This window comes from Spodoptera frugiperda, chromosome 31 (assembly GCF_023101765.2).
Source record: "Spodoptera frugiperda isolate SF20-4 chromosome 31, AGI-APGP_CSIRO_Sfru_2.0, whole genome shotgun sequence".
Taxonomy (NCBI): Eukaryota; Metazoa; Arthropoda; class Insecta; order Lepidoptera; family Noctuidae; genus Spodoptera; species Spodoptera frugiperda.
In genome coordinates this window covers 10,306,646-10,333,786 of record NC_064242.1, presented here as the reverse complement: position 1 = coordinate 10,333,786, position 27,141 = coordinate 10,306,646, and the positions used below count along the sequence as shown (strand labels likewise).

Sequence of the window (27,141 nt, the reverse complement as noted above, 5' to 3'; positions counted from 1 at the left end):
TATTTCGGGTCTGGGTGTTTTGTGTAAGTGAAATTGTATGTGTGTAAATGCACCCACGACTCTGCAGAAAATCCTAGTGTGGGGCAACATTTAGGAAAAAGAAACTCTTGAATTGGACGTTGTTTGTGGCGATAAGCCCAACCTCTATTACATGGGACTCATAACGTAACATACTTGGTGAAAAGTGAACGTTATGTGTGTGTAGTACATATTTGTACTGATAAATACACTACATACACAAGTACTACACCACCTCCACCAACCAGTTTAAAGTCATGATATTGTTTTACATATTAGTTAAACCATCAACCGTCTTCCTTGTAATTACTATCTGAAATTATCGTTTTATTCGCAGTCTGTAATCATACAAATGTTTTCTCCCAAGGGTAAACTATAGGAATAGTATCTCATGGCCATACTAAATTGTAACGTGAATTTGTTTTCTTATTACTTTGAGTGGTCAAAGGAAATATCGAAATTATTTTTAGAATATTTGTGTTTTTGCTTTTATCCACTTTGCTCTTGACGTTCATAAAATTGTAATGGAAAATACTGACGTGAATTTCATATTAATTGGTTTCTTTGGGATGTTTTGTGGGTTGTTTACTTTCATTAATCTGAACCGATTGTAAATTGTTGGGGCATATTACTGTTAGGGATAAAATCACTTCTGGACAAATATTAATAAATATTTTTATAAACCTAATTAATAAAACTAAATTATATCTGACGACCTGTAGTTGAAACGAGAACACGGTCTGTACTCTGATTGGTTGGTTTATTCGAGCCGGCCAATCAGAGCGCAGAAAGCGCTCTCGTTTCGATTACTTTAAACGTAAAACAAACTCATTGGTACTAAAGGTACTGAATGGCAGAAAATAAAAATATTCAATGTATTTTCCCGTTTCGAAGCGTCCATTAAAAGAAATGCAAGTTTCATTACCCCTTTTATTACCCCTAAGAGTCTGAGAGCCTTTGTTTTATGACAAAGGAGTATAAAAAGTCGTGCTTTATCTAAAAGCTCGTACTGAGTCTGCTATTGCCATCGGACAAAAGGAAGCTCCGTTATATTAAAAGTCTGTTTGATTTAACAAACGTTTGTTAAGAGTATTTTGAAGAAGTAGCTCAATACTTTCTTCTTAGATAGACATAATACCAAATCACATCAACAGCCTATTAGTGGCCAAATTTGGTCATACTTTTTAATTCCCGAGCCAAAGATAATGATGAACTATGTAACATCCACTTTTCACCAGCTATGTAAAGTCCTATGTAAAGAGTACGCTTACATCGGACGCTATTCCAGACTTTATGACATACAAATGAACATTATGGAATCTAAAATTACTCTAAATATCTTTACCTCGGTGTTGCTTCGCACACTTAGTTCACTCAATCAACGAAGGAGGAGTAATACTAAACCATTATAATAATATTTCTACATAAAAACTAAACCACAAAACTAATACACCTGCAACAATATCAAGCATATCAACGTCATGTTCGTTTTCACGAAAAAAAAACACTAAATTCTCAGAAACTTAAACAAAATACTAGGTAACATTACATTGTATACGATACAAAGCTATTCAATATACATATACAATTACACACACATATACATACAGTTTTATAAGTAGACGATGTAATTATACGCCATCGCGATCATAACTCGCCACATAATTATTTCTTCGCCAGTAATAGAGAGGTTTATGTACTACGAGTAGTAGCTGCAGTTATTGACCGATCTTATCAATACGTGTAATCGGCTCGCTGACCAATTATGCAATATTAAAAAGCAAACTAACCTGAATAAACACTTGACTGCTGTGCAGGTTAAACAATAAGTGTATGTTACGTGCCCACCGGTAGAAATGCAGTTTTGACCATTTCGGTTATGTTATTATTATGTGTCCCATACTTAGATTTTTTTTTCGGAAAACCGAAAAAAACCCAGTAACACTTTGCCCGGGAATCGAACCCGAGACCAAGCAGTAGCACTTGTCATACAGACGTTAATAAAATATACACTTTTTTTTTAAGTTTTACTCACCAAGTGTTGACATTTATTTATCATCAAGAATTGCTCAGTAATACCTAGTAATAGGTTGCGTGGAAACCTTTTATGTATTTTCTGCTTTCAAATTAAATTTATTTATCGGAATTGATTTTGATTACGCTCGATATGCCATATATTAGATTCTCAATGTCCAGTATACGTTGACCATTAATTAAGTAAACCTTGCATTCTTCGAGAGACCAATTTATAATGGAAGTTTATAGTCTGAGGCGCTGTCGTCTATACATCGGTTCCCAAACTTAAGGGTGTAAGGTCACGCTATATAGCAATTACCTAAGCACGTTAATAGTGCCACTAAAATTCCTAACGATTTCAGTTATGAATCGTAGCAGTTGTGCTACGGTGCTACGGCGTAGCGTTGCTACGTAATAAAGGTAATGCAGTGTATTGTTTTTTTCTCAATAATCGTATTTCGTTTGTGATAATATAGTGATTAGCACTGTTATGGATTGTTGATGAAGTTCATTAGAACTGAACAAGGCGACTTTGATTATGTTTTATCTGAAACCTCTAGTTTAGTCCAGTCACAATTCTTTTAAAATTTCTTGAAAACATAATTATAATTGTCATTTTTAATTATAATTTAGGAAATTATCTATAGGTACTACTTTAATACTCACAATCACCTGTTAATCTCTTCCTTTACACCATTGTGTGCTACGCTGTAACTACGTAGTGCTACGCGCGTAGACGTGCTACGAGCTGGCTACGAATTATGTTTACTTATAATTTTTGACATAAGTAGGAACAAAGCGTAGTTGCTGGCATAATCATTGACTATTACATAGATAAATACATCATTAATCTAAATTAATGATCACAGAAAATTATTCCACTGATGTGTTCATGTTATGTAAGTTCCAAGGTCGTGTAATTTCCGTGTCCCATCGTACCAATCACCTATTGTAACTGAAAATGTTCCTCGTATTAGGACGCAAATACCTTCATTAATTCGTCTTCCTTCTAGACTCTAGCAAAACGTTTTAATGTAATAATAATATGATAATAATTTCGATAGGAACACACAAAGGAGGCTTTGTTGAATATTTAATTTAATGAAACGGATTTTGAAGCTCAATTTCCTTTGAATATAATGGATAAGGAAAATTTTATTGTTCAAGAATTTGTATGTTTTACATTTTCATAAGTACTTTGGAATTATTATATTAGTTCAGGGATTTGTGATACTATTTTTGTGTAATGCGATTGAACTTATGTAGGGCGTAGTGCAGTACTTAAGTGAATAATAATATTAAATGTAGTAGTAGGCTCACGCCTTTTTACAATGACAGTGAAAACCATATACATCACAACCATACCATCAAAAATACAGTCTCTATAGACATAATGCTGTCTTACGAGTATAATGACGTCGTTCAAGAAATAACTGAAAACAAGTGAAGAAAACAAAAGAGACAAATAAATGAAATTAGAAATATGAGTGGACATTGATTATAGTTTTAAGGCAACGGTTGTTTTTTAATAATTGTGAACCTCCTGCTTTTTGGAAAGTTGGTTAAAATAACAATTAACATTTTATTTCCTTCATTAACACAGGCATAGGACAGACCCTTAAAAGTTACTCAAAAATTTACGGGTAAAGTCATAAAAATATGATGTTGATGTTCAGTGTTCAGCAAGTAAAGCACGTAATACTTGATGCTGCGGAAGTCGTATAAAAGTGAGATAACATTTACAGAGATTGTCAGCGCTTAGTAAGTGTTTTTAGTAGGGAGAAAGTAGGAGACCCATTAGGTACTACATAAATACTTTGATAAAAACATTGAAGTAGAATAGAATGTTAGGTACAATAGTTAAAAGATAATAAATAAACAGATAAGTTACTTAATGAAGTGAACTCCGGATCAGGCATCAGCCTTACAGGGCGGTCAGTAGTGGTCTGATGGTTCTTTGAGGCGCAATAGTCCATTGCTAGAATATATACCTCCTTAACATAAAAGGGTTCGCCCTAATCTCTAAGTGGGTGTAAGTAATGTGTCTAAGTAATCTCTTTTAATAGGAAAGTTGGAGATCGTAGTTTAAAAGGTTCACGTTGCGAGCACTGCTGCCCGGTCTTTGTCAAATGTGTAGTCCCTAGTCATTTCAACTCTCGTGAGATAAATAATGAAGGTGACAAATGTACCTGGTCTATTCTAACTAATGTAGGTACCTGAAAAGGTCAATTAGAATATCAGGTCAGGGGTAAGCAGAACCGGCGCTGTGAATCCGTAACAACGATTCCAGTACAGCGCTGTCCAGAAAAGCCTGAGTGTGATGAGGATGGCTTCATCAAAGTTCAAAAGAAGAAGAAGAAGCCTACTTCTCGCAATCAGTGCGGTACTGGACTGACCGGACCAAACATGCTGCTGCGTCCAGCTGTACCTACGACGCTGCTGTATGTGTCCAGACTACACCACACCACGAAAGTTGAGGACATCGTGGAGTATGTGAAGGTGAAGACCAACTGGACCTTGAGGGTCGTAAGGTTGGAACCGCGTCAAAATACTAACTTCAAGTCGTTTGTCGTGCGAGTTCCAACTCAACATCTCGAGAAGTTCCTCAAGGCAGAATTTTGGCCGAAGGGTGTCAGATACCGACGTTTTCGAGGCAGGCTACGTGACACCGAGCAGCGTAATACGACGCCACGCATCGTCACATCGTGTGACCTCAATAATTAATATAATAATTATGTATTTATAGTATTTTATAATATGTTTTAGTATAGTATTATTGTATTAATATGGGCCTTCGTTGCCTGATGTAAATCAATAAATAAAAAAATAAAAAACAATTAACCCGGTATTACAGTTCGCAAACTATCTACAAGTTCCAAAGCGAAGATTAACTAAATTAAAGCGTTGAACCCTGGTTGAACTCATCAGCGTATGCTCAATTGCTCACTATGAACACATCAATAGATCTTTATAATACAATCACACTAAATGTCCCAAGACGAATTCGCAGGTCATTAGCCCTTAGAACTAGAGGGCAGCACCGTAGCCACTAGCTATAAAAACCTTTATCAAACGACTTTGTTATTCCACATTACATTAAAGAGACACGTGAAGAATAAAATGGGAGTTTACCAAGTAAATACGGAGTTCTTTGACTTGTTGATATTTTTGACCCAGTTGTTTGAAAGTTCTTGGCTTCCGTGCTGGTGGCTGGTCTTAAAGTTTTGCGGCTATGAAGATTGATCTGACAGTTTAATGAAACTGAGTTTGAAATTGTCGGAATAGATAACGCGGTTTCTATTTCAGATACAGTTTTAATAAAAAATATTCTAAGGCAGATTAGGAGATAGTTTCACTTATGACAAAATTACAATTTATTGAAGAACTCTGACAATGGATGGATATGTATATTAACAGGCCCAATGTTCAATATTTTCATTTTAATGTTAGGTCTCTCCTATTTGGCCTCGTTTGACTTTCACTAAATCCTAAATCAACATTTATTTAAGGAATACCACAAATTGAATGATAACATATGTAAACCTTTCCCTGTTTTCATTATAAACTGACTCTATAACTGAATAAATCATAAATGTATTTTAACAACCACACTAGTTAATTGAGAATAATATACGCTGAGTCGTAGAATAAATAGTACAATTAACTGTGCTTACTTAGTATTACTGAATGTAGCTCTTTCCTTGTTATTTCTAATTAACTATCAAGATATCTTCATAGAAAGTTTGTCTTGCTAATAATTTCTGTTTTTAACGGTTAAAACAATATCGCAGATCGGGTTCCCAATAAGGATGAGTATTGTACGACATTAAAACCATTTCAGAACCACATTAAGATTATGTACTTTGTTGTATACAAAACAATATATTATGTATTAAGTTATAATTTAATTTATATACAGTATCCAGATGTGAGAGAATAGAATACCAACAAAGACAAAAATAATCGAGAGCAAAGTTCTCCTAACAAGATCATGTTTGTACATACATAACATTAACCTCCTTTTTGAATAATAAATTACTCTCACGCTTCGACCGTGTAATATATCAAGTCCTCCTTCTGAGGTCATTGACTCTTCTACTTTCGATAAACAATAAAGTTTGGTCAGATAACAAATGTTGCGGTATCTTCTTCTACTACAAATGTTCGTTCACAACGAATGTAGCATAATGTTGTATGACGAACTTAGACAAGGAGGTTATTATGTAGATAGAAGTTTAGTAAGTAACTCGTCAGGCTTTATTCGGAGAGTTCAATGAACTGTATTTTGGCATTTTCCAGTACCGTTTGTTTCGAGTATTGTCTTAACTATTGCAGAATGTGTCTATGTGAATTTTATTGAGATTCTGTGTTAGGAAAATCTACTTATAAATGATCTTTCAGGTAGGTATTCTTATTTCTTACTTTTTTAGCTATTTTGAAATTGTAAGTAGGCACTTAGCTACCTATTTCTTACTTATGTTTATATCAACTGTTTTATTTGTCCTACAGACTGCCAACATCAAAACACAATCATCCTTTTAGTGTGACATTGTTATAATGTGATTGTCGATAGAACCTTTGTCGTGCTAAAAGGTATAACCATTTGAGCCGGATATTCGGCAACGATGCTAAAATGGCCATCGATCATTCTACGCCCTTGCAAACAACAGCACTTTATAAACAACTGTGATGTTCCACTTTTGATTTTTCTTTTTGTGGCCACTATGAATCTTTACATGAACAAATCTGCGAATACGGATTAAGTACCATTCAATGACTTCGAGTAAGGTGGTTATCGAATCATGCCTTCCCGAGTCAAATATTATGCTTGTACATGACTAATTTAGGTAGATAACTAATTTTTATTTTAATGTTCATCTCTTATATTACTTAAAAATATTAGACACGTATTTTTTATTTTCTTAGGGAAACAAATACTTTCGAAGATATATCGATTTGAAATATGAAATGACGCTACTTCTAGGTAGGTAACATTTTATACGTTGAAATAATGTATAATTTGCTCCCACTCCTAAACTTCTTATATAAGCATATTTATCTTATATGACAAAACAAAAATACATGTCTAATATTTTTTCATTACCTAACTGACGGACTATTCAGATTTTTATTTTTTATACCCTGTCATCATCCCTATTGCTGGCCGTTCCTTTTCTTTAATTAAGACATTACAAGTCTGTTTACTTACTAATATAAATTTTAATAGGTTCATTACCCTGCCCAAGACACAGAATACTAATTAAACTTTGTCAAATGATATTCCAAAGGGTCTTCCTTTGAGAATACCTTTCGAAGGTAAATCCAATTATCTTCTATACATTTTAGATATACTATTACCTGTTCTTAGTAGCCTTGATTAATTATAAGAATGTTTTAGGATTACATTATAAAGTCGTACAGGAATTAAGTGTAGGAGAGCCATGCTTCGGCTCGAATGGGCCGGCTCGACCGAAGTGATATCACGGCCTCACAGAAAACCGAAGTGAAACAACGCTTGCGTTGTGTTTCGCTGTGAATAAGGTTACCGGAGGCCCAATAAATTATCCTCCTTCCCAATCCTCTATTCCCCAACAACCCTTAAATTCCTAACACTCCAAAGGCCGACAACGCACTTGTAACGATTATGGTGTTTCAAATGTCCATGGGCGGCGGCGATTGCTTGCTATCAAGTGATCCGTCTGATCTTTTCCCGGCTTATACCATAAAACAATGGATTAATATTTTAATGAACTACTAATCTAATCTGCTGCACTACTCCACTATACACTTTCACAAAGGTTGGTGTAAACAGGTACCTACCTAAATACGTATTTTAGTGATGAGTATAAACTTGATGCATATTTTAGTTAAGTAAGTATTTTGCTTAGAACAGGTTATTTGACTGAAAAAAGTTATTTAAAAAATACCAATTTTGTGGTAATGTTAGTAACTTCATGTTTATTCTACATATAATACACCCAATTACTCACCCTATGATGTAAGTGCTACGGTACCGTTTTAAATAACACGTAATTTCCATACTAAACTACCATTATTTACATTTGCATCGCATATAAAGCGAATATTTTTGACATTCTGCCACGTCCCAAGGTCGTCCATTATCAGCGAATTACGCAATCGAGTGCTCAAATATTTGCCTAATTTTGTTATTGCACCCGTTACCATGGCAACAAACATGTAACTTTTACATGTAAATTTTGTTAGATACGTACCTAGATGATTTTCCGTAAGCTAAGTAGCTATTTAGACGAAGCTACGTGGGAATTGTACAAGTGAGGGAGAGTCATGCTTTCGGCAGGAATAGGCCGGCTCAAACGGAGTGATACCACGGCCTCACAGAAAACCGACGTGAAACAACGCTTGCGTTGTGTTTCGTTGTATGAGTGAGGTTACCGGAGGCCCAATTACCAATCTTCCCAATCCCCGATTCCCCAACAACCCTTAAATTCCTAACCTCCAAAAGGTCGGCAACGCACTTGTAATACCCCTGGTGTTTCGGGTGTCTGATTGCTTACCATCAGGTGATCCATCGGCTCGTTTACCGGCTTATACCATAAAAAAGTTAGCTAAAGTTAGTTAACATGTCTTTAACAATCAATTCGTAAGCCAAACAGTACGAATGAAAGACTTATGATTAATTACGAAACATAATTTCCAATGACCGTATTTATTGCGTAGTAAAACATTTTGTAAACACAAAGCTCCTTAATAAACGGTAAAGAAAGTAATTAACTAATTACCTTCAGATAGTACCCATTCTTCCATAAGTTTAATTACGTTCAATTTTCAAAGAAATGTTCTTGTTTACCTCAAAATAATCATTACTTATAACAATGCCTAAGTATCGTAAGTCAAATGGCTGTTACAAAGGAGTTTGGTATTAAATCGAAGGACATTAGAGTCCAATGTTGATTTACCAAATTCTTGCCCACACGCAATGCTCGCGACCTTTTGCGTTATCATCAATTTGTCTTCTAACACTGTTGTTAAAGTTTCTATCATTAGGGATCATTTCCTTGGATATTAGACGTTTAAATTACACGGTACAGTTGCATGTCAACCTACACCAATTTTCATTGGATTTTCGACTTTACATAAAAATTATAAGGTTGAAAATCTTATAGACAAAATGTTCTAATCACCTCTAACGAAGATTGTAATTGTATAAATATTAACCTAACCAAGGACATCAATCACACTGGAGGACAGGTGGTAGTTGAGTTGTACAAGACAGTAACAGAATCTAGTCAATAAAAAAAAAAATAAGTAGGTAAGTACTGGGTACTACAGTGAACTGAAGTCTAGGCTCCGGAGCTGCGGATAACGTTAAAGGTTACCGGGACTCCGGCTCAAAACAGGAGAAGGAACGGCGTGGTTTTTAGTCAGTACGAGTCTGGCACTCCCTCCCGCCACACATAAGGTGGGAGAAGTCATTGGATGATATTTTCCCCCTTAAAAAAGGCTATGTTTTTGTTAGAACGCATAGCTAAAGTTTGAAACTACTAATAGAACTAGTACCTATTCATATTATTAAAAAGGTTGATAAATAAATTATTTATTTCAGTAAATTATTCCATATTTATAAGGATACTCGTATAAAATTAAATAATGCACTGAATCTAGTACTTACTTAGCATTATTAAACAAAACTGCGACATTTAAGAATGGCGTACGTGATCGAAACCACGTTATGAAGCGAGACTGCCATTTTTACAGTAGACTGTTATACCCATCATAAAAACCAGTTTTTTTTAACACTAGCTTTTACTTAGGGCTTTATCCACGTGAAACTTAGTTTATCAGTCGAAATTAATAACCGATCTGAATCTCAAATCGCTTGAATCTACTTAAGTTACTGTCAGACACTCTATAGAACTAGTGTCAAAAATCGATCACAATCCAAAGATTTCGGATTGTGACAAGCTATTAATTTTGTCCGTACGTCTTTCTCCATAATCCACTAAAAAAATAGATAAAAATATATTTGGAATAAATAAAAGAATAGATTAGAGATATAAAAGGCCAAATTAAAAGTACCCTTAAACGACGAGCATGCATGAAAAGACTAATGACTGTTGATGAAGCGAAAGAAGTATAATAAGATTTGCAGCAATTAGCGTTCCATTATCTCTGCCTACGCCCATGAGAGACAGGTTGATAAAAAGTGAATAAGTAAGAAATAAACAAACTTCGTTCTCATTTATAATACCTCCTTGCACTGGTTCAGATTATGAAGATAAGTATTTATTTAGACTACTGTATTTACGTTAAACTTAAAATATTAACTGAGTTAGGTACACTAACTGAATAGAGATGTCAAGACGTCGACCAGCCTGAATATTTAATCAACATAATTTAGACGTAGAGGAAAGTATTTTACTTAGTGGGACCGTAAAGTCTTGTTCCCACTAAACAACTTTTGACACGCAACATGTTACGCTTGCTCAGGAATGTTGCACGACATCGGGCAACGTTGAATGGTAGCCGCATAATAATAGGTGGCATGTAGTTTGTGTTTATGCCAGATGCTGTTGATAATAAAATATTGTCTCAGAATAATAAAACTTTGGAATGAGCTGTCGTTGGCGGTATTTCCGAACCGATACGACCTTCAAACCTTCAAGAAAAGAGCGTATTCCCTTTTAAAAGGCCGGCAACGTATCTGTGTCTCCTCTGGTGGTGCGGGTGTCCATGGGCTGTGCTTATCGCTTACCATCAGATGACCCGTCTGTCAGATTGCCAAACATTCCATAAAAAAAATTTCGAGTGGAAATGTGACGTGTGATATTTGTTTCTCTAGCAACATGTTGCGATCGAAACCTAGTGTAGACAGACAATGTTGCTGTACAACTGTTTTGTAACTAGTCCTCAAAATGATGAACAACATTGTCAAATATTGCATATAGTGGATACGAGGCTTACTTCGGTAGACGACAACCTCGTTGTTTCTGTCCAAAAAAATTACCTTGTTTTGCACAGGAATAAAGTTCACTTGTAGGTTGATTACTACTTTATATTTATGTGACTTGTGCTGAACGTGTACCTGTGCACTGAATAAATTATGAGACCTTCGTGAGATGTCTTCTTTAAAAGAGTTAGGTAACGTCGCGTCGGAGATTATTCTTAATGTAGGTTCGTGTTTACTCCAGTAAATTTTAAATTACTAACCCACGACACTAATTAACTTACTTAGGTAGGTACTGTACAGCCATACAGAGTAGTCCACAATTAATGCCACAGATATAGCCTTTAACTTTTATTTAGCCAGATTTAGATTTAGATTTCAGCCATGATTCTCCCACTGTAATACAAAGGCTTGCCTATCCTCCTTCCACTCCTCTCTGCTTAAAGATTTTTGCAGTCAATCCTTGTCATAGATGTCGAGTTCGTCCCGTCATCTTCTTTTGGGCTTGTCGCGATATCTGTGGACGTTGAGCGGGCTACACTCATTAGTGAGGTAATTGATTTAACTCGATTTAACCAGATATTTTTTAAAATCTATGGGTGCAGTTCGTTTTTTTTTTTAAAGTAACTTCCTTCCATGTGGTAATGTTGCGGGCAAGTATAGCGTAATAGGTAGGTACTCACTATACTTATATCTGTCTATAGTTAGACGAAAAAAATCCATAACAAGAATATTAATTTACCTAAGTAAAGAGAATTTGATAAAAAGAGTTAGGTGACTCTCAATATAGGAAAGTTTTGGTATACGCACCTTTCATTACTTTCAAAGCTCTACGGCCTTGACCAACATAAACAAAAACTTCGGTCAAGGTTGAAAAGCAAGTTTTTATTATCATATGAGTTTACATCCAAATTGTTGATAGTTCAGGCTTGCTTTAGTACTTATAGTTATATAGATACCTAGTACGTTGATACGTATCATTTTGTTGCTTGATAAAATACATTTTTCTTTGAATAAGCCAGGGACTGCATACCGGTATAAATTTCTGTACAATTTTTTTCTGTATGACGTCATACCATAAATGTTCTGTTATTCAAAAATAACAGTACAGATATTCAAACAGTAATGATTCGTGTACATATCTTAATTATTCTTGTATCGTATAATATTGGTACATATATAACAGATGATTAGGATAGCGGTTATTTATCTATATTATATTGATATTCTTATGAATTAGCAGGAGTAGGAACGGGTGGTTTTTAGTCGGCAAGAGTTTGCCATTTCCTTTGGCTTCGTCCAAGGCGGGAGAACTCATTGGATGATTTTCCACTCTTAAAAAGACTACTTAGAAATGACACTGATGAAAATAAGTAAACGTACACTTATTTTCATGAACACATTTGATGTGATAGTGTCTCAACTACTCTCAAACATCAACAGCCCGTGACAATCTATTGCTAGTTTCCTCTACATACATAAGAGGGTTTGCCAAGTTCGAAGGTTGGAGTTTTTTGTTTAAAGAGTTTGGAAGTGTAGATTCAGATGTATTGGAGAGCGCTGCTGTCTCTGTATCTCACGTGTGTGTAGGTATTCCTGTAACCCTAATGAAAAAGCTACTTTGAAAGTATTCACCACCTAAATGGCATGTCTTTTATACCAGACCTCCCATTACTAGTAATGAGAACCAATTTTCATTTCATATGGCCCCTACATTTCCATTTTACTAACACCTAACGAGCGGTAGGACTATTACCTACCGCTGAAATAACCCTAATCTCAGTGTCATTACTTTTAATTATGCCCGTTCACTTTACATTTTAGTTCCCTTCTAAGTAATTGTTAGCGTTACATATAGCTATTTTAGTCCTATACTTAGGAATATTATCTTTCCAAGCTATTTGTGGACAAAATTGTTGTTGTTTGGGTTTTGTTGTGATTATGATGATGTAGGCGTACCTAAGGGTAATGTAGGGATAATGTTACATGCTCACTGCCACACCCAGAGACATTTGATGATTACTTAATAAAGATTTTGTTCTGAAAACCATCGCTAAGGACTGGGTAAAGTAATCATTGACCTTTGAATCTTTCTTAGTAATATTGTAAATGAAAGCGCGTTTGTTTGGCTTTCTTTCACGTTGTAATTAAACGGAGCGTTTTTATTGTATGACTTTGTGTCTGGATATACTTAGTTGGGAAGTTGGAAAGTGGTTACTACTTTTCTGCTGCGGATAAATAGCTAGTAATTAATTTTATTTCGTTTTTGCTAAGCTATATAGCGAAGCATCTACGTAAGTGTAAGGGACTTAATAATTATTTAAGAATCTCAAAGTAGAAGTATTATAATACACAGGTAGATACCTGTTCTGACGGAAAAAGATTTTCACTTTCTTCTTCTTTCACGGTACCTGCCGATTTACTGTGCTGAAGCCATATTCAAAAGCTATGAAGCCCGATCCCTTTACTCAACACCCACCTACAAAAAGTACTTACTTGAAACAGAAAATATTGAACTTTCCAATATTTTATCAGAAAAAATGTACAATCATAGTTGTCTGGGAAAACGAGGAACCCGTCCGCTCGAGGTTTTATTGTCCTGTCTCAAGTCTAGGGGGAGTCAGATTGGAGTGGTCCTAACCAATTTTCTATTACATTGCCCAACATTGTCTGTAACAAGCGGAACCTTCCTTGCTACTCTAAAAGATTAGGATCTATAAAATGCATGAAGAAGGTAGGGAGGTACATAGACTCCCTAGAGTTTCTAGTTCATTATTGCTTATCTCTAAGTTACGGATTGAGAGATAGCACCTTCCTAAGTAGTATCTGATTCCATGCTGTCTTACTTTACGTACTTAGCGTTATCGCTCAGTGATTAAGGTAACTAACGACGGGTATCTACCCAATACCCTGAACTAAGTTTAAGAACTAGAAAAATATACCAAACATTCCCACCTTTAGACACCAGACCTTCAATACGTTTTTGCTTTACGTTTAAAGTAATCGAAACGACGCTTTCGGCGCTCTGATTGGCCAGCTCGAATAAACCAACCAATCAGAGCTCATACTAAGGGTACAGACTTAGCACTTACTTACATTGTGTGTTTATATTATCTGTGGCAAGCTGGCCACTTATAAGAGTGGAAACTATTTTATGATCTTCTTTTGTTTTTATGAAATATATTGAGTGTGCTTCTGATAAAATATTACAACAAAACCTATATATTTAAAATATATAACAAGTACAAATTATTTACAGAAGTTAAGGTAGGTACTATAGTACCTAACAAGTTATTATTTTATTATATACCTATGTAACAACTTTGTATTTACCGTGTTTCTGGCAAATAAATATATTATTATTATGTTTGTTCTTTACATAATCACGGGACCACAGGGTCCCGGACCTTTGGAAGGCGTACGAGGGGCCGAAGCCAACTCGCAGAGGCCCGTTGAACAATTTTAATCTAAATGTAAGGGGACATCAGCCGGCGATTATCCCTGTATGCACTATGGAAGTACACCAAAGGACAATCCCCGGTTGATGCAAGACTATTGTGAGATATGGTAAAAGGAAATGATAGGGATATGGGTGTGGGTGGCTGTGGAATAGTTAACCGGTTAACTATGGGGACTATGGCCCCTGCCCCTGACCAATATTGAAAAATACGGATAAACAGGCAGGGGGTGACTCGCAAACTCAATAGTGGGCCCCCGGAAACGGCCGCTAGCATGTAGCGACAAGGGAAGCAACATCCGTTGAGCTGCTTGAGGAAGGGGAGGCATCCCACGGCTATCAGAGCAATCCCGGAAGTACGGTCAAGACCCCTACCAGCATCTTACTGGGATACGTCCTTCCCCCAAGTGGAGCTGAAGGCAACTCCACTCTTGCGAATCTCCACTCAAACCAGCCGATTAAGGCAAGAGTGAGGCAGGAGAGGCCACTCCGGATAGTCACGAGTACCAACCGGAGTTAAAAAGTAGGGCCTCTCCCGGGAGTCAGGTCCGTGGGGTCGCCACTGCCCAACAGCTCGCCACAAGCTGCCTTGCGGACTTATTATTATTATTGTTACTATGGGTAGTATAGGTAGGTAACCAACCCAGCAATTAATTCACATTGCATGACTTTCGTTATGCAAGCTCTTTGTGACTGTACAAGTTTTTTTTAATGTTCTGATTTCGTGCAGCCATCTGTATAAAGTTAGTTCTTGTAAATTGTAGTTAGCAACCAATTTTCGTAATGAAACAAAACACGGACGGTAGAATTGCTACCATGAGTTAGGTAAATAATAAAAGAATTTGAAATAATGACTGTGTTGTTCGCCGTAGTAAAAAATAGGTAGGTAGATGGGTAGGTACAGAGCACTAAAAAGTTTCTCGGGTAAAAAATGTGGGTGGATAAGAAAGTTTTAATTAATGAATAAGTACCTTCTAACTTAGAAAAGTTACCTATTAATTGACATAGGTAGGTAATCTCCAAATGACAGAACAAAACGTAGTTCGGTACGTAAAGAGTGTAGGTACTTGTAAAGCCTACCCAATCACTTTAATAGTGTTGCGCAAAACTGCGATTAAAATAACTTTACAATCGATAAAACCCATTACATATTCTATTGCTGTAAATATCATTAGGTATAACGGTAAAATTGTAAACACAATCTAGTCACTTCACTACGTGTGCCATCAAAAGCTTTTAATCCTATTACAACCTCGTACAACTACACTGCCTATTAAGGAATTTATTGTTAATGTAGGTAGGCATCCATTTAGGCTAGGTAAGGTTTATTTTCTTGCAATTTACTTCAGTAGAGCCGCGGTTAATGTCGCGTATAATGTGTATTTTCTGTTATATCACGGTCAAAATATTTTGTCACAGTGTAATTTAGTGAGTTGCCGTGGCCACACGACAAAGCGGTAAATAGGATATATTTTTTCCAGTAATATTAAAGTCGAATCGTCAATCACGGCGTGCTCTGTAATTTAAACAGTGTGATTAGTTAGGTGTGGTGTCAGTGTATAATTACAAAGAGTAACAAACCTGTGTACTTCCAACTGGAGGTAGGTAAATAATATTAATTTCGGTGTTATCTACTCATTAGATAACCAAGACTTTTTTGTATTCTTACATTTGTCACGATCACATTTCCTTCATGTATGTATATTGAGCATATCTACTAATTAAACCGTAATCGTTACGTTAGCAAATGAATATTGTTACCAAGTTAAATTAAAGCAAACTAGCGCAGTAGTTATCTAGCATCGTTGTAATAACAATGTTCGAAACAGTTCTGCCCTGAATAGTTTTACGGTTGATACTAACCTAGTATTTAAAATGCACATGTACAATGCAGTGGTTGCCGACGTCATCTACTTTGCAGTAATATTTTTGCCACTAATGCGCCTGCACGGTTCGTAAAGGAACGCCAGGATACACAAAAATGCAGTGTAATACGTGTTGGTTTCGTGATTGCGATAGAAATTCTTTGTTCAGTGAACTTATTAGTTTAGTGTTAATTAGTTTATACCCTTTGGTTACTTAGTGAAGAAATAATAATAATATTATGGTCAGTATGAGTTTCGTGAACATTTAATAAAATAAATAAACGAAAATAAATAATATAAACACTGTCAATAAAATTTTAAACTGATAAATAAAATCATAGTTTTGAATATATCGATTAAAATTAAGTGCTCTAGATGTAACAAGACGCGGGGTCTGGTTTAATTGTCAACAATGTCAAAAAATAGTGCTCGGTCTGCAGTGTTTTGAAACGTTACGTCAGTAGCATCTAATACAAACAAAGTTTCTTTGTTTAAAAACTTAGCCTTATTTGTTTCGTATTGTTTTGTGTTAGTTATGAACTGATAGGTATCATATTACTCGTTAATCATGGGCTACTTAATTTCTTTTGTTAAATACATGTTGGAATATTTTAAGGTTAGTCGGCTACTTCATTATTAAATGAAAATATTCAAAGATTTTGTGTTATTAGAGTGTAAAGTAGTAATTTATTAGTTAAATTATAGTGTAATGGGTATTGCGTGATTACTAGTAGTGGATACTGCCTGGATTTTACCATCCCTAATTTTTTATGAAACTTTTTTGTGCGGCAGACGATGGTTTTAAAATAACTTTTTTCGTATTTTTGTAGACTGTTCTTGAATCTGGGAGTGTGGGGAACGCGTCGTCGTCTGATGAAGAACTGGAGCAGTGGGAACAAATATTCATGATGCGAGATGAAAATGGAAATAGTTATAATGACAAGTAAGAATACTTTTGCTAATTATTTTTATTTAATGCTTAGCGCCTGCTTTGTTAAAAAGATATAAAAGATTAATGTATAAATATAGTGTTATGTCTATTTTTCATATTAGTATAGTACATTTTAATGTAGTTTTGTAAATGTATTGTTCATTGAATTTCTTTTTTTTCTTCAATTTGTGTTTTTTTCTCCATTTACATTATTGTGCATGCACTAACCATTCTCAGATCATTTAAAAAATCTATCCAAAAGTTGCCTAGAAGAAATTACTGTGTGTGATAAGACCACCCATTGTACTACAAATGATAAATTATATTTATTTTTGAAAATAGGATAGTTACAAGATAACACATTTACACAGCAATCTGTTAAATAACTAGACGATTTCTATCAGACTACTCTGAGAAAAAATGCGGAAACATATTCAAATTACTATTAGAATGTAAACATCTCTATGTGTCATAAAGTATAAAACAAATAATTTGGCTCTGAACTAGGCTAGATTTGTTTTAAACGCAACGGAAAAGAGTTCTATAAAGTTTTGATTTCAATTTACAATCTGCATAAGTACCTTCAAGGTATAAAAAAGCAGTAATTTAATTTAAAAAAATATGTTACTTACACTATAGTAATTAATTCAAACATGAAAACAATTATTCGTTATTTTAATACAGATAACCTAAGACATTGTACACAGTTATGATAACAATGAGTACCTACTGAGCAGATGATAAATACAACATGCAAACATGGACTAATTAAATTGCATTCATAAGTTTAAGATAAACATTATATTATTTCCTGTTATATTTTCCTCTATTGGATACTAGCTACACTCTGTGGTTTCAACCTCTTGTTCAGATCCTATTTATTACTTTAGAATGACGTTTTATAGCCTATAGCCTCGGCCGATAAAATGGACTATCTAACACAGAATTAACACATTGAATGTGGTGGTCACCGGTGACCGACATTAGCAAAGAATTTCCCTTCAACAGTTTTCTATTGGCAATCAAAGACTTGATCAATTTGATCCGGTAGTTCCAGAGATGATAATAATAATTATTATTTATTTCAGGCCATGTCATTAATTTTGTTAGTAACATTGAACTAAAAAGCATTACGCTTAAAGATTACCATGTTCAAATTAACTCTTCACCTTTAAATATTGAAAGTAACTATAGATAATGTGTTATCAAGAAAAAAAAATTATTTGAGCGGCACTATGCTTCATATCATTGCGTAAATTTTTGTTTCAGAAGAAAAAAAAGAAGTATATGGTGTCGTCCCTCATGCATCCCAGTGTCAATAGTTATAGTTTTAATAGTTTTGGTAGTGTTGGTACCACTGCTCGACCAACCTAACGCAGTGCAGATGAATGCTACCATAGCCGCTGTTTCTTTACATTGCTCAGATGAGTGTAGGTAAGTGAATAAATTAACCAATTCTATTCTATGCTATTAATGTTTGAACCTCTTTTTACTAATTAGGCACCTTTATTCACGAATTACACCATTGCAATTGATGATAAATGCATAAAAGTGTTATCATTTTTTATGAGCTCATCATTTGAAAGCCCCTACTTTTACTTTTTTATATTTCTACGTAATATTATGTCTTTGTTTACTACTAACTAAATTACTAATAACTGTAGGAATGATATTTTGTTTTACCTATTTATGATTTTGTAATAAAATATTGTCAAGATAAAGATACATAAAGCACATAGTTTGATTTCTGGGCTTTCTATAAGTTAGCCTTCATTTGAAAAATAATATTAATAATTCACTACAAGTACTTAAAGTGATTTCCACTACATCAAGAAAGTAAATTTACTTCAAGTAATTTATTACAAAACAACAATACATTCAAACAAATTTCAACCTTAATCCACAGAGTTACAGCTCAATTTTCCTTGATTTTAGTAACTTTTCCTAATGTCACTTAATTATATTTTTTTTCCACATAGGTAATGATAGAGTGAACAAGAGTGACTTTTAAGTATTGTGATTAATGGTGTTCTTTTTTTCAGGTTATCATTAGTTGAAAGTATACCAGAGGGTCATATGTACCCTCCAAATGTGACGCATTTACCTACGAAAAATGTGTGGTTAGACTTAATAGATGAAGCTCAAACGAAGATAGAAATAGCATCATTTTATTGGTCTCTTAGATATAATGAAGAATATCCTTATAACTCCTCTATAGAGGTTTGTAACCACATTCCATATTTGAAAATTAAAAATAATAGAATCATATTGTTTTTGGCGGTGTTATATTTCTTTTTTTTTTTGTTTTTAGGGCGAGCAAGTGTTCCAAGCTTTATATGCTGCCGGTTCAAAGAGAAATATAGATTTAAAAATTGCTCAAAATTGGCCTAGTAAACAATTTCCTAATGTAGATACTGAATATTTAGTTAAGAAGAAAGCTGCACAGGTATGTACCAAAATTAATATAAATATCAGAAAACTGACTAAAAATCACGGTTTACTCAAGTATACGACGCGGTCACGTCTCCATTTATAAGTAGGCTGCGCGACGTCGCCGCGTCTGCACACGCTGCTCATAATGAAGAGTCCTTCTGTGACTCGAAACTAGTAGAGCTTTTCTCCATTAATATAAGTGAGTAAACCGTAATAAATAAAAAACTGATGAATGTTACAAACTTTTCTCTTTTTACCAGGTGCGGAGTTTAAACTTTTCAAAATTACTCGGGAGTGGTATATTACACACCAAGTTCTGGATCATAGATAGAAAACACTTTTATATTGGCAGTGCTAACATGGATTGGAGGGCGCTAACACAGGTGAGTGTTTTAAAACATTGTGAATTTATTATCTTTCCAATTTATATTAAAGACGCTATACTCCTATCTTCGGCCACCGTAAGTGCGGGTCTCCATATGGCGAGCAAGGGTAAAGAACCAGGTCCGTGCGTATGGCGAGTTGCGATTTGCGCGTGAGTTGGGCTGATGTCGAACTGAAGCTGCGGACTGCCTAGCGAGAAAAGAGAGAAAAACAGGAGTAGGAATGGGGCGGGTTTAATCAGTAAGAGTCAGTGACACTCCCTCTCGCCTCGCCTAAGGCGGAAGATGGCATTGGATAACTTCCACCCTTTAAAAAAAGATGATCTGTCTGCTCTTTTATTCATACATCATTCTTATATCTTAAATAGTTATTGAAAATGTATATGTATATTCTTCTTTCCTTCATGAGTTGTTCATTATAAAATGTTTTGTTCAGGTCAAGGAGCTGGGTATAGTCGCGTTCAATTGTTCCTGCCTAGCAGACGACTTGGGGAAAGTTTTTGATGTAAGTATAAGTAAAGATATGTACTTATGTAGTTAATTAGGTACCTATATATCATCATCATCATCAACAGCCTATAAGTGGCTACTGCTGACCAAAGCCTCTTCTCGCATGGAAAAGGTTTAAGCATTAATCACCACGCTTGCTCATTGCGAGTTAACTATTTCCGCTATTTAAATTGCCCGTGTGTCAGTGGTGTCTAAATAATCTTAGAAAGTACATACCTATAACTCGGAAAAAGTCACATTGGTACTTGGCGTTGCTAGTTCGTCGCACCCTTATGCATAGGGAGTATAAGTCTGTCTTAAACCTCCGGGCCACCACGACATTTTATACCTATACATACATATGTACAAACCAAACGTGTGTATAATAATTTTATGAATTTGTAAATGAAAGCTAAAGTATTTCCACAACCTAAATAAGTAGAAGGTGCTTCGGTCGGTACCCTTCTAGCAGTCGAGTTAAGAAATTCTTAAACGTCTCAAATTCCTGACAAAGAAAAATGAATGAATACCGTGTTAGAATTAAAATTAATTACCGTTTTGATATTTATCAGCTATTTTCGTCCGAGAAATAGAACAGTTGTGCTTAACTGAGCTCCCTGTATTCACGAAGCGAGAGGTTTTAATTAGCGCGCCCCGCCAACGTGGCGTGTTAATATTTCATAGCTTTATATTCGTACGTTTGCTGTTTAAATACTAATACTTGTCGTGTTTTCTTGCTTCGTGAAATATTCGTTTTGGATTAACACTTAATTCCTGCTTGGAATTAATGTTCGATTGCAGACGAAAGTATCTTAACTTGATGAGGGACCTATTATAAATTCTTAGATTTGCCAATACTCAATGTTTTTCTTTTAGTCATATTACTTACATAGTTTCGAGTTTTGACCGAACCCTCTCATCTCTCAACGTTTTTTTTTTTTATGAAACACGCCGGTTAGCGAGCAGACGTATCACCTGATGGTAAGCAATTGCCGCCGCCTATGGACACTTGAAACACCAGAGGCGTTACAAGTGCGTTGCCGGCTGTTTGGGGGTTAGGAATTTAAGGGTTGTTGTTCGGGAATCGGGGATTGGGAAGGGGGGAATTGGGCCTCCAGTAACCTCACTCACACAACGAAACGCAAGCGTTGTTTCACGTCGGTTTTCTGTGAGCCGGCCCATTCGTGCCGAAGCATGGCTCTCCCACACTTCAGGTTGATCTCTTAATTAGGTATGATTAATTTTTAAACTGTTATAATATATAACCCGCCTGCCAATCGTAGAAATAATGACACCAACTGTTTATGTGAACCGTCACCTGTTTTGAAAGATATATCGAGAATTGACAGATATAAAATATACTGCACATAGTAGCATATAAATAGATACCTATATACGGAAGTAAAGAATGCCATTATTATCGTGTGCGACCGTGAAAGTACAATATGACCCTCAGTTACAGTGTCACTGCCAAGAGGACAGACCTTGTGTTGGTCAGCCACCGTATATTTAGTGCACCTAATGCATGCTACATTATTAAATATAGTATATAGGGACTTTTACCTTGTTTAATGCGATCGATATTACTTCTATATAATTAATTTACAAGATATACTTTTTTGTTACCTACCTACTTAATGCTTATTTTTGATGACTAGTACCATGTTATGTTACTTATAAAGAGCAAAAGAGTAGTTTATATTTCTCTACTTATTTATGTTGCTATATACATATCGATATGATGCGTTAAACCAAACTAATATAACCTATGCTTTATACAATTTCTGCATTTATATCTAGGTAGGAACTGACACAAAATATTCTGTTTTAAACATAAAATACCCAAACTATTTTTAGTATGATTCGTATATCCTACTTTGATAAATGTAGGTATGTAATGTGAAGCCAAAGTTTATCATTTAATACAAAACAGTAGGTTTAAATGAATAAAGTAACTTAATTATACAACAACAATTTAATTAATAAACTGCAATTTAATTATACAACAACAAAGTGCAGATAATATGTGATGACATCATAGTACCTACGAGTATTGCTGTTTATAATAATTCTAACATTGTATCATTTCATCCATATTTTTGAACCACATATAAAATGGAGGATGCCAATTCACACATACCTAATTACACATTATGGTCTTATTTAAATACAAAACTAGTAGGAACCTATTTTCTACTTATCTATACAAATAAAAATGAATCGCCAAAATGTATGTACGCGCATAACTTCTGAACGACTGCACCAAATTGGATGATATTTTTTAATGTATTCCTTATTGTTTAAAAAAATATTATAAGAAATTCTTATAAACTTTAATATAAACTGTTATTTATATTATACATATAATAAGACAGAATAACACTTAATTAACAAAGATTAGGAGATAAATTTCCATGGCGAAACAAAGTTCGCGTTGTCCGCTGCCTGGTTAAAGATAAAACTAAAACTACACCAGAAATGTCTTCATAAACTATGAAAATCAGTTTCCCTTTCAACAAACTAGCAGATAGCAGACAACCGGGCTGTTATCTTGGAAAGTTGCAACTTAACAAGCAAGTGATTGTCAAAGTTATCCGCTAAATGCCGGGTGGTACGGGGTAGCACGCTCAGTTACCGTCATAACTTTGTTCTAACACGTCAAACGATGAACAAATTAATGGACGGGCTAAAGTTCTTAAGGTCGTGGCTACACCGACTTTTACTTAAGAATAAAGACGAGTCGACACTGTGGCTTTATCTGTTTAACCCTTTAACCGCCTGTGTATGCAAGGACACAAACGTGTGTCGTGTACACAGGCGCTCATGTCATATTGCTGCGACAGAGTACATGCATGATTTTTTCGTTCTATTCACACGATTGCTCCTCCTTATTTAGCGTAGATATAATTATTTCGATTTGTAACCGCGCTAGAGGCACGGTAATTGATATTTAACTTGGCGGTTAAAGGGTTAAACTTTAAAGAAGTTATGCTATGCGATTTTGTTTAACTTTCTACTTGACTTGTTACGTTCGAAGTTGCTTACGTTCAGATTTGTTTGTTAACGGTTTCAATGTTTGGTTTGCATAAAATGTTTTGTGTATTTTGCGATTAATATAACGTGATCAAGTATCGATTTAGCGTTGTAAAGTACCTATTTATTTCTCTAATCTGTTCTGTAAAATTAAGATTTATTGGTCTTTTAAGATAAGATTCTTTATTCTAAAGCACAATACGACCATTCTACTCCTTTATTTGAACCACTAGCAGAGAGCTTCTTAGTAAGACCACCTTAATTGCCATCAATCTTAATTTTTTTATGTTTCCCCAGGTATACTGGAGCCTGGGTACCCCAGACGCAGTGGTGCCCGACAGCTGGCCTTCAGAGCTTAACACAGACATCAATATGGACCATCCCATCAACATATCAGACGCTCAACATAGTTACGGCGCCTACATCACCGTGAGTTTATGTTTCTTTAATTTTTTTATATAGAAGTCTGGCGAGCTTAAGTTCTTGTGACTTTTTTACACATCCCAATAATGTATTTGAAGATAAAATTGTTCAATATCACCTTATATTGGCGTGAAAGAACTCATGTATTTATTAATCAACATAGTTTTTCGCATTAAAAATTAAAAGAAAAGTTTTCTGCATGATTTCAAAACTTCAACACTAGTTTCTTTAGCTAGACGTTAGGATCAATATTGTATTATATATTCACAGAGCTGTCGCCCCACTGCTGTTAATTAATAATACATTTGTTTATAAATACATTATAATGCTAAACTTAATTATGGTGTGCGTGATGTCAACAGTCGGCAAAATAGGTACTAGGTATAGAGTTTATAATTTCTGCTTATTTTGTTGGTATATAAACAGCGAAATATAACACTACCAGAATAGGATTACGTTGCAAACATATAAGGTGGTCTAAAAGTATCTGCCACGGCTTTAATGGGAGGTAGTGTTGTGTTTAATTCAACTAATTCAATTTGAGAATATAAAAAAATAATAATAAACATTGTCCCTACTCTGCATAAAGTGGTTCACAAATACGCACGATGCGAGAGAGAGAGGCATAATGTTTGAGACATTACTGCACACTTAAAATTCGATGTTCTGCAATACCTAGGTATATACCTGTTCGGAAACGTCCGAACGAACATAAAACCTTACGTATAAATACTTTTTGTTTGCTGGCTGGCGACGGGAAAAGTGACGGCATCAAAGGGAAGATCGCGACTCGCCACTTTCGCCCGAGCAGCTGTACAAGCATCACATGCGCGCGTCGCGCGCATAAAAATTATTCTTTTGTTTTCTTTTCCTCATATTTTTCTCATATATTTTTATAATCCGTTGTATAAATATACCAGTACCTATTATACAGCCCAAGTACTTCTTTTCTTAACATACCTATTACCTAACATTATAATGTCTCCATAAACGAGTGTTACGTATAAGCCATAAATAAATGTATCAGCGTTTCTTGTTTCATGTCATAATAATCCCGACAGCGCCATTAAGGACGAGGCGACGCCTATTACCAATAAAAGTGTATGTTGTAAAGATCGTAATATTTTATCTGTCGTTAAAGCTAGACGGAATGGCGTTGGATCGTTTTAAATTGGCAATATGGCGAGTGCTGTGGCCATTCCATTTAAGGCTTTTATGGCCACCATCCGGTAACCTTGATAGGTGGCTATAGTGCTGGAAAGCACTGCTTCCTCTTGCATTCAGGTCGCTTGCGATTGCGGGGCTTGGCAAATGGATCTTTTGTTTATACTTACTAACGATCATTTAGGTTACCATCACTAATACTCGCGAAAAATATTTGAAAGGTCAGCGGATTACGAATCTGACTTGTCTGATTTCAGAATAATTTGTCAACTAATGTGATACAGCTTACCTATACTAATAAGTTTGGAAACATTTAAAATCACGATAAGTGCCAGTTTAACTACAGACAGCCCAATTAGTCCAGTCAAATAAGGTTAAATTAGGTAAGAATCTCGGAATACGAGATACCCAGCTGTAATTTTGTATATACTTGTATATTGACCCCCTAAAACTTGTCTCAAAACCTACATATGGTAGGGTGTAAGCAACCCTTAAAATTCAGGGTCAAAGGGCCCAAAAATCGTTTTTTTGCGGTTTTTTCGAAATATCTCATTTCTTATGGGTTTTTGGTAGTTGTATTCAATAGCAATATTGTGTAATACAAAATTCTCTACAACTTTTGTGTAAACTTTTTTTTAATACGGTGAACCGTTTTCGAGATAGAGGGCGGAGAGCGCGCGGTCACTGCATCTCTTAAAAAATTTTTTTTTTTTTCGTCTAACCTATCCGTGATGGTTGTCTATGGATAGGACATTAAAAAATACGTCATGGTTCCTAAAACCATTTTTCGTCAAAATCAATCGTTTGAAAGATAGACGCTTCCAAAGTGGAAAAATGAGGTCTATAGAATATGTCCTGCCCTCTAACTTTTAAAATAAGTGAGTAAGAAAACTAAAAAAAATATATGCTGTAGATTTTAATAGAAACTTTCAACGAAAATTGGTTTGTATGTGATATCATAATTAGTTTTTAGGAATTGATTAAAAGAATTGAGAAAGTGGAAAATTAAGTGTGTTGTTTTTAAAAATGTATCAATTCTTAAAAACTAATTATGATATCTCGTTCAAACCAATTTTCGTTGAAAGTTTCCATTAAAATCTATAGCATATATTTTTTTTCAGTTTTCTTACTCACTTATTTTAAAAGTTAGAGGGCAGACACATTCGATAGACCCCATTTTTCCACTTTGGAAGCGTCTATCTTTCAAACGATTGATTTTGACGAAAAATGGTTTTAGGAACCATCATGTATTTTTTAATGTCCTATCCATAGACAACCATCACAAATAGGTTAGAAGAAAAAAATTTTTAAGAGATGCAATGACCACTTGCTCTCCGCCCTCTATCTCAAAAACGGTTCACCGTATAAAAAAAAGTTTACACAAAAGTTGTAGATCTTTTGTAGTCTACAATATTGCTATTGAATACAACTACCAAAAACCCATAGCGAAATGAGATATTTCGAAAAAACCGCAAACGATTTTTGGGCCCTTTGACCCTGAATTTTAAGGGTTGCTTACACCCTACTATATGTAGGTTTTGAGACAAGTTTTAGGGATATACAAGTATATACAAAATTACAGCTGGGTATCTTGAATTCCGAGGTGAATTCCTAAATTGACTGGACTAAATACGAACATTCGTCTACTAAGCCTTTACGAATTAACATTACATCAACCGATGAACGAGCTTGTTTTGCTATAATTTTAATTATAAAAATAACTAGCTGAAAGTCACATTGAACTATGGTAACCAAGGAGTAACCTTGGTCGAGGCTGACTCAACGCCAACGTATCGGTGGAAATCAGACCTTTTTGCTTGTGTAACTAGACTACCTAGGTACTAGGTACATAGAGATGACCTATCCAAGTCAACACTAGGAATGGTTTAAAGCATATATGTTTACATGACTTGCCGTTTGACATTTAAAGTTATGCTCACTAGATAGTTTCGACTATGCGTTAATTAGTTTTAGTATCAATTATATTAACATGTTAATTATCC

The 27,141-nt window shown here is 35.0% G+C and overlaps 1 protein-coding gene across 11 annotated transcripts in view; it reads left to right on the top strand.

The window, feature by feature from the left end:
- Nucleotides 1–27,141, top strand: part of LOC118276225 (5'-3' exonuclease PLD3) — a 56,821-nt gene that overhangs the window by 25,396 nt on the left and 4,284 nt on the right. For 2 of the 11 annotated variants that reach the window (XM_035594461.2, XM_050707525.1), the window contains exons 2-8: nucleotides 17,113–17,225; nucleotides 18,483–18,647; nucleotides 19,256–19,433; nucleotides 19,525–19,659; nucleotides 19,907–20,029; nucleotides 20,466–20,534; nucleotides 23,849–23,980. In XM_035594461.2, the coding sequence (XP_035450354.2) occupies nucleotides 17,113–17,225; nucleotides 18,483–18,647; nucleotides 19,256–19,433; nucleotides 19,525–19,659; nucleotides 19,907–20,029; nucleotides 20,466–20,534; nucleotides 23,849–23,980 (915 nt within the window). The other 9 variants (XM_050707524.1, XM_050707522.1, XM_050707523.1 and 6 more) reach the window with 9 other exon arrangements.